Genomic DNA, 13,459 nt, shown 5'->3' on the forward strand with positions numbered 1-13,459 from the left:
AAAGTCTTTACTAATGGAGTGTTCAGAAACTTTTTAAAATGCAACAATTTTGTGCCTATCACTCTTTTCCACTTTCTAGACTTTTTTGTCCCCTTTGAAAATGGGCAGTAAGAGGTAGATGGGAGAATGGCTTTAATTTTTCTTACATTTATAATACCGCTCAACATGTATTTATTGAACACCTTCTATGTGTCAATCGCTAAACGTTGAGAATACAATAAATGAATAAAATAGACACAGTATCTGTTTTTACGGAGTTTGCATACTAGTGTGTGTGTATAAGGTGAAGGTAAGTCAGAAAGTAAACAAAGTGAAAATTATATAGAACATAGTAATAAGAGCTAAAGTCAAGAGGGGGAGTGTGTGTAGTGTTAACATTTTGAGTGATCGGGAAACTTCTTGAATGAACCGACATTTGAGCAGGGACCAAAAGCAATTCCGTTGTCTGTTATCAGGTCACAAGGAAGCATGCAAGATCAGGAATTTCATTTCCTAAATTCAAATCGCAGGTTACCAGTTGCAAGCTGAATGCGACTAAACGAGTCAAACCAGTCCCTCTGAGCCAGCCTCCTAATACTACAAACCTCTTGTTAAAGCTTGTTAAGAGAAAAAGCTTAGCAAGGACACTAACATAAAAGAGTTCTAACAGGAATTCTAAGCAAAAGCTGACAATCTGGGAAACGAACTCTGCGAAAGCCCACTACGCACAACACCGCCTCTGGCCGAAGTGCAGCTGGCGATTGGCTACTCAATCCGTCCATCCCGCCCTCCTGGGCGTCCGGCCCAATCCCAGCCGTCTTTGCGCCGAGACAGTTCCCAGGGTCCGCCGAGTGGGCGGTGTCCATGACGTCAAAATGACGCGTTACGTCACGGCGGGCGGAAGTCACGGGCGCTGTTTTGAAATCAGGCCGCCGTTGTCTCACAAGTTCCTGCACACGCCGAGATCCGCAGCAACCCAACGCCCGGCAGACCCCTGAAACCCCTTCTCCGGCTCCGCCGGCCTGAGGCCACAGCTGCGCCATGTCCACCCCTCCGTTGGCGGCGTCAGGGATGGCGCCCGGGCCCTTTGCCGGGCCCCAGGCTCAGCAGGCCGCCCGGGAGGTCAACACCGCCTCGCTCTGCCGGATCGGGCAGGAGACAGTCCAGGACATCGTGTACCGCACCATGGAGATCTTCCAGCTCTTGAGGAACATGCAGGTGGGAAGGAGGGCGGACGCCGCTCTTGAGCGTGCGTGGAGAAAGCTGCATGCTTCTGCGACGGACAGGGGCGCTTGTTTAGTCGTTACGTGGGGCCTCTAGGCGTCAGCTGGGCTGCCCTGGGCAACTCTCAAGTATAGGGTCGTCCTCATTTACATTGAGGAGTGTGCTTCAATGTTGTGTCTTTCTCCAAGAGTCTGCGAGGTAAAGGTGATGTTTTCCAGACCGGATTTCAGGACCATTGAAGCCACATTGTCTAGATTCGAACGGGTTCTGTAGTTACTAGGCACTCTTGTACCTTTCAAGGTACATGTGGGCCGCACTCTGCTTTTGATTAACTTTAATCTTTTACCAGCAAAATACTTTGAGTGTCTAAGGATTTGAAGAATTCAGATCCTACTAACCATTTTTGTTAAACAGCTTTATTTTGGTATAAGTGACATACAATAAAATGCATTTTAAAAAAGTTTTCACGTATGTATATACTTGTGAAACCCATCATCCATCACCCCAAAAAGTTTCTTCATGCCCCTCCTTTGAAATCTTTACTTCCAGCCTTCTATCCACAGACAAACTTTGATTTGCTTTCTGGCACCATAAATTAGTTTGCAGTTTCTAGACATTCATGTAAATGGAATCATACACTATGTAGTCTGTTTTTGTTTGCTGCTTTTACTCAGGATATATCAAAAGTTAATTCCTTTTATTGCTGTATAGTGCTCCATTGAATGAATATATCACAATTTGTGTTGGTGGACATTTAGGTTGTTTCTATTTTGGAGCCATTATAAAAATGCTGCTGTGAATGTTCTCCTGCAAATGATTTTGTGAACATATATTTATCTTGCTTAGACAGATACCTAGCAGTGGAATTTCTGCGTCATATGGTAGATGTTTAACATTTTTAAGAAAGCTTTCCAAAGTGGCTGCACTGTTTTACATTCCCATCAGCAATGTTTGAGGATTCTAGTTTTTCCTCATCCTTCTCAACACTTGCTATTGTTGGGATTTTTTTGTTTTGTTTAGCTTGGCTTGGCTTGGCTTGGCTTGGCAAATACTTTCTCCAAGTCTGCGGCTTGTCTTATTCTTTCACGTTGCCTTTTGAAGAACTGACTTTTTAAATTTGGATGGAATCCAATTGATTATTGATTTGTCCTTTTACAAAGATTTTGCTTTTGGTGTCGTACCTAAGAAATTTTTATCTAACTGAGGTGACAAAGATTTTCTATTGTGTTTTCTTCTGGAGTTTTATAGTTTTAGATTTCACATTTAGGTCTATAATCTACATTAATTTTTTTAGATATGATAGGTATGGATCCAAGTGCATTTTGTTTTGCATTTGGATACAGTTGTTCCAGGACCATTTAGCTAACCCATTTTTAATGCTTGGTCATGTTACTGCTTTGTGAGTGAATATCATTTTTGTTTTATGGATGAGGAGTTTGTGGTTCAGAGAGGTAAAGTGACTTGCCCAGAGCTAGTCAATGCTAGGGTAAATTTGAAACCAGGTCTTCAGACTTTTACAATACTTATTTCTGCGGGTGCACTAAAGCGTGTGTTTATTGCCTTTTTTTTTTTAAGTTCTTGGGATTTTTCTCCCCTGATTTTAAAAGTAATTCGGTTCTGTAGAAGTCTTTTAAGACCATGTTAATAAGTCAGTGTGAAACAATACAAAGGGAATTTAAGAGAAGGTAGGAAATCTTTGGCAATATTAAAAGATTAATATCTAAAATGATTAAAGTATGGATTAAATGATCTCAGAATTTAGCAAATACAATTGATGCTTGAACAGCATGGGAGTTAAGGGTGCCCACAACCCATGCAGTCGGAAATCCAAATATAACTTAAGCCTGCCTTCCACATACATGGATTTCCAATAGCAAATTGAAATGTTTTTCTTTATTTTTAACATGCCGTATGCAAAGTACTGAATTAGGACCGGAACGCTGATAGCTAATATTTACCAAGTGCTTTCCTTGGCCATGTGTACTGTCCTAAGAGCCGTTCTAAGAAATCTTGTTATCCCTGTTTTACAGTTAAGGAAACTGAGGCTTAAAGAGAGAATTTACCTAACATCACACCTGACTAGTGGCTCCTCCTGTTAACCTCTTTATAATACTAATTTGCTGTCAAACAATTTTTAGTATTACAAGAGATACAATAAACATCCATGACCTGCACAGAAAGAACTAAACATTTTCCAAAAAGTATTATCAATAACTAGATTACATGTGGACACATATTCAAAACCAATTTGTAGCAGACTATGGTAGTTATTTCTTTGTGGCTCTTTAATGAGTTCTGTGGTTGAACTCATCTAAGACCCTTTAGGGCATATTATAATTGGCTAAAAAAGAAACAACAGTGTGCTTCTTCATTTCCAGAAGGCTAGAAGTAGAGGTACAAACAGGACCACATGTAATTTATTTACTAATACATTTTTTAAAGTATTCAGATTTTTAAAATTATCTTCTATATTACTAATCAAGAACGATGATGTACCAACTGCTGAGATTACTTCTAAGCATTTGTTTTAGAGAAGTGGGTCCGTCCTTATTAGGTGTCCTTTAGCCTCTTGGGAATCAAGTGAAAACTACAGACTCTCTTCTGAGAAAAACGCATATATGTACATTCTGAATAAAATTTCGGGAGCGGGTGGTTTACTGGATGTCTCCCCGAGGCTCTCTAGATCCCAGGGTAAGACTCCCTATGTAGGAACAGTACAGTGAACATTCTCTCTCCCTTCCCTATCTGCATAGGAAAGTCTTGCTTTGGTTCTGTTTACTATTCTTTACATCTTTAAACAATTTTTTTTAATATATAATACATTCAGAATTCAGAAATTAAAAAAAGACATTATAGTGAACATTCTCCTTCCCATCCCTTTCTGCTAGCTATCTAACCCCTCTCTATAGGCAATGATTGTTAATGATTTTTCTTGTGCATCCTTCCAGATATCCTATGCACATTTAAGCAAATGTCTACATATATTCTTTCATTTTCTTCCCTTTTGCACAGATAGCACTATGTCATACACAATGTTTTGCACCTTGCTTTTTTTATTTGGTATATTTTGGAGTTTATTTATATCCATACAGAGAGTACTTCCTCCTCCTTTTAAAGTGTATAATAATTCACTACATGGAGATGTAATTTATTTAACCAGTTCTCTACTGAAAGGCATTTAGGTTGCTTTTAATCTCCAGCTATTGTGCTGCAGCGAATAACCTCCTTCTTAAATGCACAAGTATACCTACAGGATAAGTTCCTAGAAATAGCTATGTGCTTCTATAATTAGATATATTTTGATGAATTGCCCTGCATGAAGGTTGTACCAATTAATGCTACCATGTCCTGACCAACAACTGGGCTCTAACACAGTGAGTTATATTTTTGGATCTTTGATCATTTATATTTTCCTAGTCTGAATGAGTTTGAGTATGTCTTCATATATTTATAAATTATATATATTTCTGTTTCCATTTTACATTTAAAACTTTGATCCACATGGGATTTATCCTAGAATAAATGAGATATGACCCCAGCCTTACTTTTTCTAAAAGGTTGATTGAATAATTCATTTCCTCCCCCATTGATTTCATATGCTACCGAATGAATCTATTTCTGGATGTTCTATTCCACATAGCTGCCTGTCTCTTATATAATAATACCAAACATATTTATTGAGACTCTACAATGTGTTTACACTTATTCTTCATTATTGCCCTGGCTGTTCTTGCTAGTGTATTTTTCCACATGTACTTTTAGAATCAGCTTGTTTAGTTCTGAGAAAAACCTACTCATGTTTTTAATAGGTTCATTTTAACTCAGATCTGACATCAGTATTATGTGAGTCTTAACTAAGAATATCCTTTTGTGTCCCTATGAGTATTTTAAGTTTTCATTTTTATCTTGGAATTTTTAAAGTTTATTCCTAGATATCTGATTGTTGCTACTACTGTAAATTGGGTCTTTTTCCTTTCTCATTTTCTTTTGTTTTTATATATGAAAGCAAAGCTATTGTTTTCTCTATATTTTGTACCTACCTATTTCTTGGATTCTTTTATTGATAGTAGCACTTTATCCTATCACTTGTAGCGATGGTTATACCACTTCCTCTTTAATGTTTCATCTTTTTTTTTTCGTGTTCCCCCTAATGCATTGGCCAGTCCCCCAGAACAGTGTGCACTGGTAATGTTCATGGTCTCAGTAGACGTCCTATTCTGTTCCTGAATTAAGTGAGAATGCTTTTAATATGCTGACCTTTTTTAACTGAGATAAATGTATTTTTATCATGTTGGGGACTGTTTCTTAAGAGTTTTATATTTAAGAATGGAGGTTATATTTAGTTGAATGCCTTTTTAGTGTCTAGGGGTATGGTCACATACTTACAGCTAAACATCTACACCAGTGCACACCAAGGCATCTTAGGCACTAACACATCTCGTACTCTGTGGTATAGGAACTTTGTCTCCCATGTTTCTAGAACCAAGCTTCACACCTGGAAGGTGTATAATTTTTTGAATGAATTAGTTGTTCCTGTCGTCGAGAAGCTGCTGTTGTATATGAAAACTAATACCCAAACTTACTAAGTAGGTGAATCTGAGGAGGGTGATTCTTTGCATTTCAAAAGGATTTTTGTTTTCCTTTATGAAAAGATTTAATAAGAGTTCTTTTACAATACACACACTTCTAAAGTGAATTTTAAGTATAGATTTATGGGCAAAATAACTCACTAAAGTAAAATAATTCAGACCATACTTTAAAACTTCTGTTTGTGTGTCCTGTATCACTAAATACAGTGATACAAATGTAAGTTCCAGTCTTCACTAAGTAGAAAATATGGGCAGAGTATTAAATGTAGGAAATCCCATACATAATAAAGGCACAGAGTGCTCCTTTATGGAAGATACAATCATTATAGTCCTCATTCTCACCCAAACAAGAAAGCAGGGCTCCTTTGAAATGTTCCTCTGATTGTCAGAGTCAGTGAAAGGTCATCAGTTGGAAAGCTTAAGTGGAGAAACCCTACATTGTGTTGGGTGGTGAACTTTTAATGATTCCCCTTTAAACTGTTTCAGTTATTACAGCCTGAGCTATTTATCACATTTCTTTGAGGTATGGTCCTCAGACTGTTTTAATGCCTGATAATTTCTGAAAATCCTAACAATATCTCATTTCAAATAAGTTTGGATCCACCTCCTTATCTTATACGCCATTACATTATAGGAAATTTGGAAGTGAGAACAGAAGAAAATAAATTATTTAAGCCTATCTCCCTAGTATATCTTTAATCAACTATATATATAAGCCTTTTGAGTCTTTTTTTCATGTTTATAGTTTTACCTGTTTATAATTTTCTCCATTGTTTTCTCCATTGTTTTATATACTTTCTTTCTTTTTCTTTTTCTTTTTCATTTCTACTTCATCTGTTTAAAAAAGAAAAATTAATGAACTGAAGTTTAGAAATACTGGAATGATCTAGCTATTACACAATAGTTTTGTTACTTTAATCCCTGAGATAAGTATACAGGTTAGTGCTTATAATGGAAGTGCCTTGTATACCAGAAAACATGGTGCAAATGTTATAATTGTTAATATTAAGATGACTTCACAGATCAAATTGTGGGGGTAAAATATAAGGATGTACAGAGAAAGGAAGATTTTGTTCATGAGCTTCAGCAAGGCACAAAAGGTATTTATTTAGTTATAAGTTCTAGATAAATAATAGTCACTTTCCATTTATCTGTGATTTTATCATCATTTCAATGCATAAATTTGGCTTTTATTAAATTCCTGAATTAAAAATGCATAAGCATCCAAGACAGAGTTCTGATCACAGCAGTTACTTGTAGTAATTTATTAATGATGTTCAAGTTCAGGTTGATTTTCCCCTATATCTCCTGCCATATATTCCTTTTAAAGTAAAACTTTTGGTGACAGCTTTATATTTTAATGTGTGCCTAGAACATCTTAATTATCTTATCAGAGTTAAGGTATTTTGATAAAATTTTGCAACAGGAGCAGCATACTGCTACTTTTCTTCTGCTGAAAAGTCCTGTCATTTCTTTCCTTTTTTAAAACTATTTTATTTTTAACTTCCTGGTTCAGTTCAGCAGCTTGCTGTCTTTAGGAATATTAAAATTGTACATTCTCTTTAAAGTTATACTTCAAAAATTAGAAGGAAAGGTATTTTACCTCATCAGAGGAGCTTATCATGAATTTTTTCTAGGTCTGTTTTATAACACGGAAACAGTATGCTCAGGAACTAAGACATGAACATGTATTACTCTTAAATTCTCAAAATTGCACTTGATCAAACTGTGAGGAACAATTTGCTTTTATGCAATACTTAAAAATTGTTTGCTAGCTTATAGAAAAACTTGATTTTCATTACTTTATATGTTTATTGTTTTGTTTTGCCTGATAAGCTGCCAAATGGTGTCACGTACCATACTGGAACATATCAAGATCGGTTAACAAAGCTCCAGGATCATCTTCGCCAACTTTCCATTCTCTTCCGGAAGCTGAGACTGGTGTATGACAAATGCAATGAGAACTGTGGAGGGATGGATCCCATTCCAGCAGAGGCAAGTTTTAGTGGTAGAGGGAGGATGAATCCAAGATGTAAGACAGTCTCAAAACATTTGTAATTTTTTCCCTTCTCGCTTTCTATTTTTGCAATATTTCTAGATTTTAAATTATAGCAGTTTTATTTCTGACTAGAGAAAATGAAAAGATATACATGTGTAGAATGAGTTCTGTATTTTCATGTTAATAATTTCTTATAGATTTTAGCATCCAGGCTTATTAGTGAATTTTTATTGTTGAGAGGAGAGGGTTGTCTGTGTCTCCTTTTAATTAAACCCATGCACAGTTTTTCGTAAGAGTTTTAACAGTATTATAAAATATTTTTTAAGTGGTTTTCATGTAAGTTCTTTACAGACAAAAGTTATGTTTGCATCATTATTTAGTTTATTGGACTCATTCTAGTTTTCAAATGGCTTTTTAAAGTTTAATCTTGGTTTATAGATATAGTTTAGTTAATTAGATATATGATATTTTTATAAATGGCCCTTTCCTGTTGACAGGTTATATCTCTGCCACCAAAGGTAGCTGGGAAGCTGTGGATGTTTTCACACTGCATACAAAGAACAGTTTCATGTGGTCAGTGCTTCCTTTTTTGAGTGGTCACCATGTAAGGGATGAATAGAGAAAGAGTAAACTCAAAACTACTTGAAAAGAAGTCAGAGATGTAGGGAGAAGATAGGGTTGACATTGTCAGATGCTGCAGAGAAGTCAGGGAAAATCAGGAATGAAAACTGTCCAGTAGACTTTGCTGGAAGAAAACTGTTGGTACATTTGAGCAGAACTTAAGTGAAATGGTCGCAGCAAGAAGTCAGATCACAGTGGATTGAAGATTTAAACAAGAAATAAGGAACTAGAGCCGACAAGTAGATATCCATCTTTCAAGCAGCTTAGGTAAAAAGCAAGAGAGGAAAGCAGTAGATGGAAGGAGAGATGGAGTCAAGGGTGTTTTTGTTTTTTTCCTCCAAATGGGAGAGACTGGAACATATTTAGATGATGAAGAAAACAGCAGGGAAAGGCTGGAGGGAAGGGGATAAATAATGAAGGCAGGGAGGGCAAAGGAATCTCAGCACACAGGAATGGATACTAATCATCTTTAGGAAGGACAGCTCTGTGTCAGGAGAGAGGAATGGAGGAAAGAGTGGTTGTGGATGTGGATAAGTTTATATTTGTCCCAAGAATTTGAAGAAGTTCAATCAGATGACTGCTGGTTGTACCAGTTATTTACCTCTGGCCTGTTTCTGCATTGGTAATGTGAGATGGTTGAGACGGTGATTCCTGAAGTCTGCCACATCCACAAAGAGCTTCATCAAATAGACTTTATCACAAACTCTGCGTATTTAATTATAATTCTGCCAGAAGTTTCATTGCTATCTAATATTTTTTTCTCCTTAAAAAAAAAAAGCTTTCCCCAAACTAAAAGAAGATATCTAGGAATTCGTATAGACACTGACACTCTGGATAGCAAGCAAATGACATTTATATAATAATGCACATCCATGAAGTTCCTTTCTTTCTCGTGTAGATGAAGGAAAGCCTATTCTTTCTCTCTGGACTATGGATTTCTTAGGTGTGGGAATCACATCTTATGTCATTTTTGCAGTGTGCTACCCAGTGTCTGGCAATTAAATATTTGCTGATTGAATGAGTAGGCTGTTACTTAATGGTATGTGACAACTAGTGTTATAAGGGCTTTTTTTTTTTGCCAAAGAAACTTGAAAATCTAGTGTACAGAATGCACTAAAATGATGAACTTCTAACACTGTTATTTTAGACCATCAACTAAATTAAAATGTATTTTTATACTATTAGAAATATAAAAATTGACCTTAATCTGACTCATCTGTACCAGTGTAACTGAAAATTTTATGTCATGTTTTGACCTTTAACTTTTGTTTGTCATTCCCAGCAACTTATTCCATATGTGGAAGAAGATGGCTCAAAGAATGATGATCGGGCTGGCCCAGCTCGTTTTGCTAGTGAAGAGAGGCGAGAAATTGCTGAAGTTAATAAAGTGAGTTATTAGTCTGTACATTTTTATATTTCACAATTACTGATAAAATTTACAAGGAAGTCTAATGTAACTCAAAACATAATTTGAATTATAGAATTACCTGAAGTGGTTTCTGTAGCAAATTTAACTCATGTAGAGTAGTCTAACCAAGAACTAAAAGGTAAGCAGAAATGCCACGTGAGTAGTCAGAAGAGAGATCACAGGACTCATGTGGTAAAGCTCTTAGAAAAGCTTCATAGGCACTCCGTCACAACCCATTTACTTCTTTTCTAGGAAAAATTCTAGCTTTCTAGCTTACAGCATATTTGGAGCAACAAATTATAAAAATTTACGAATACAAAATGTGAATTTCTCAATACCTGAATAAGAAATTTGTGAGAGTTATCAAAGCATTACCTTACCCTACTCTCCCACCCAAAAAAGTTCTGAAATTGAATGTATTTATTGGCTGAATACTTTCAGTACTTCATAGAAGATGTTAAGATAGTTATCATGAAATACAGTGCACTAGGGAAAGCTGTCAGTTTATTCTGTGATGGAAACATAGCTCAGGCTTACCAAAACCTAACCAACAGCACAATAAATAAAATGACTAAATTCATACTTTCATGTACAAATCCCACTCCCCCACCCCATCCTCTCTTGAAATTTTAATTCCAATTAATAGAATTCAACAGGGTATTAACAATCCACCACAGAGAGGATTTTCTGAGGTATATGAGGATAATCCAGTGCACATATATAATACATAGTATCATTGGATTAGGTTGGAAAAATTGTTTTCCTCATATATAAAAGACATTTAATAAAATTTACATGTTGCTGATTTTATAAAGAACATTTAAAACTATTAATAAGATATTTTTTTTTTATTTTAAGTCTTTTTATTTCTGATAAAGTGCCAACATTTTTCATACTTTTTTCAGGCATAAAATAAGATGCCTTACACCATTATGTTTAATATTATTTTAGAAGTTATAGACAGTACAAAAAGATAAGAAATAAACTTTAGGAAACAGGGATTATAATATTATATAAAAGCTTGTTAAGCTTGTACATAATAGTATAACTCAAGCTTGTTAAGCTCAAAGAAACTCAGTTGATGAACAACTAGAATCAATAAGACTGAGAAAAAGGCTTAAGATTGATACTGTCCTTATAATGCTTAAACCAATTAGGTTATAAGATCCTACTCACGAATGCAACAACAAATATTAAGTAGTTAGGAATTAACTCAATGACACATGTTACTAAACTTAAGGTACATAAAAGAGGTTTTAAATATTTAAAAGTACATATAAAATTCTTGTGTCACCAGTAAATATTCTTAAAATTGACAATCTTGATTATTTTGTAATCTAGTAACACTCCAAATCCAAATAGGCATTCTCTTGAAAGTACACAAAAATGAGATGTTAGTGCAATACCAATCAAAAAACAAATCTAAATAAAATCCAGACGGGAATTTTTTTCTTCAGAGTATACTAAAATATCAAAGAAAATACTGTTAAAGTAATAAAATAGCACTCTTTGTTTTAATAATTAAAATGTAATATGAAGCATAGTTTAAAAACAATAATTTTGAAATACTGACACAAGAATAGACCGATTAGTAAATTAGCCAGAAAAGTAGTCTTCCTGTTGTTTATGGGAATTTAATATGACAGAAGAGGGATTATGTGGAAAATCAGTCTTTAAAAATAGAAACTTTGGGAGAAAATTAAACTTGCTTTTATATCATATGTTGAAATGAATTTCAGAGTTGAAAATAAGACCTACAAAACAAAATATTGATGAGTTAAAAGAAAAATGTATATCAAAACTAAGGAGAAAGAAAAAAAGATGGGTAGATTTTATAAAATAAAACTTTCTTTTTATTTTTTTAAAAGGAGAAATACAAATTAAGACTATTTCCAGCAAATTTGACAGTAATGAATGAGCATAAAGAACTCATAGTAGGAAATTAGTAGGGGATGAGAAGGGGACCGGGAACGTTTAATATAGATCATGAAGAATGAATGATGTTGGGGAGTCCAGAGATGAGGCATTCATTTATTAAAAAGTTATTTTTCTATTGACAATCTATGTATTAAGTCACAATAGATGTTGTGTTTATTTTTTTCTCTGTAATAAGAACTTTTTAAAAATACAATGCAATATATATAAATAAAACACCATTGTAATAACTTTAATTTCAGAGTCTACATGTGACATAAATATAGTTAGTTCTCTACCATAGATTTTATATGTAAATAAAAACTTGTGTAAATTCAGAAAAATTTTTCCTAAACATGTTACATGTACATAATAGTATAACTCAAGCTTGTTAAGCTCTTCTTTTTATCCAATTTGATGGTTTAGAAATAACTTACTTTTGATTATCTTTAAAAGATCTTTCATATAATCAGAATATGGTAATACTTGACAGTGTGAAATAAAAAAAAATCTTACTACCAAAAAATTATTAGAAACAATAAATAGTAAAGTCACAGGATATAAAATCGATATATGACAATCTGTTGCATTTCTATATAATAACGAAATCTCAGAAAGAGAAATGAAGAAAACAATACCATTTATAATCACAACAAAAAGATTAAAATACCTAGGAATAAACTTAGAGAAGGTGAAGGAGCCGAACACTGAAAACTACAAGACACTGTTGAAATTTTAGAACACACGAAATGGAAAGATATTCTATGTTCACGAATTGGAAGAACTGCTAAAATATCCATACCACCTAAAGCAATCTCCAGGTTTAATGCAACCCCTATCAATATCCCAATGTCATTTTTCACAGAAGTAGAACCAAAGAAGCCATAAATTTGTATGGAAACACAGACCACGAATAGCCAAAGCAATGCTAATTAAAAAGAACAAAGCCAGAGATATCACATTCCCTGACTCCAAACTATACTACAGAGCTAATCAAGACAGCATGATATTGGAGAAGAACACACACACAGACCACTGGAACAGAACCGAGAGCCCAGAATTAAACCCACACACATATGGTCAGCTAATTTTCGACAGAAGAGCCAAGAACGTTCAATAGAGAAAGGAAAGTCTCTTCAATAAATGGTGTGGGTAAAACTGGACAGCCACATGCAAAAGAATGAAACTAGACTACTATCTTTTACCATACACAAAAATTAACTCAAAATGGATTAAAGATATGAATATAATACCTGAAACAATAAAATTAGTAGAAGAAAGCACAAGCACTAAACTATGGACCTGGTCTCAGGGATTTTTGTGAACTTGACCCCAAAGGCAAGGGGAGTAAAAGCAAAAATAAATGAATGGGATTATATCAAACTAAAAAACTTCTGCACAGCAAAGGAAACCATCAACAAAGCAAAAAGACAACCAATCTAACTGGAGATAATACCTAAAAACGATGCTTCCAGTAGCGGGTTAATATCTCGAATATATGAAGAACTCACACAAGAACAAGAAAACAAACAATACAGTTAAGTTAGCAAAGGAGCTGAACAGACACTTCCAAGGGAGCCATACAGATGGCCAACAGATATATGAAAAGATGTTCAATATCACTAGCTGTTAGGGAAATACAAATCAAAACCACAATAAGATAGCACCTCACACCTGTTCAAATGGCTACTATCGAAAAGACAAGAAATAACAAGTGGTAGGACA

The 13,459-nt window shown here is 34.8% G+C and overlaps 1 protein-coding gene across 4 annotated transcripts in view; it reads left to right on the forward strand.

Moving 5' to 3' along the window:
- MED30 (mediator complex subunit 30) overlaps window positions 1–13,459 on the forward strand; it is a 19,776-nt gene that overhangs the window by 738 nt on the left and 5,579 nt on the right. For 2 of the 4 annotated variants that reach the window (XM_023530782.1, XM_011360370.1), the window contains exons 1-3: window positions 862–1,197; window positions 7,629–7,787; window positions 9,695–9,799. In XM_023530782.1, coding sequence (XP_023386550.1) covers window positions 1,021–1,197; window positions 7,629–7,787; window positions 9,695–9,799 — 441 coding nt within the window. In that variant the 5' untranslated portion in view covers window positions 862–1,020. Of the gene's footprint in view, window positions 1–861; window positions 1,198–7,628; window positions 7,788–9,694; window positions 9,800–12,599; window positions 12,621–13,459 lie in introns of those variants that run through there. The other 2 variants (XM_023530784.1, XM_023530783.1) reach the window with 2 other exon arrangements.

This window comes from Pteropus vampyrus, unplaced genomic scaffold, assembly GCF_000151845.1.
Source record: "Pteropus vampyrus isolate Shadow unplaced genomic scaffold, Pvam_2.0 Scaffold54, whole genome shotgun sequence".
NCBI classification, from domain to species: Eukaryota; Metazoa; Chordata; class Mammalia; order Chiroptera; family Pteropodidae; genus Pteropus; species Pteropus vampyrus.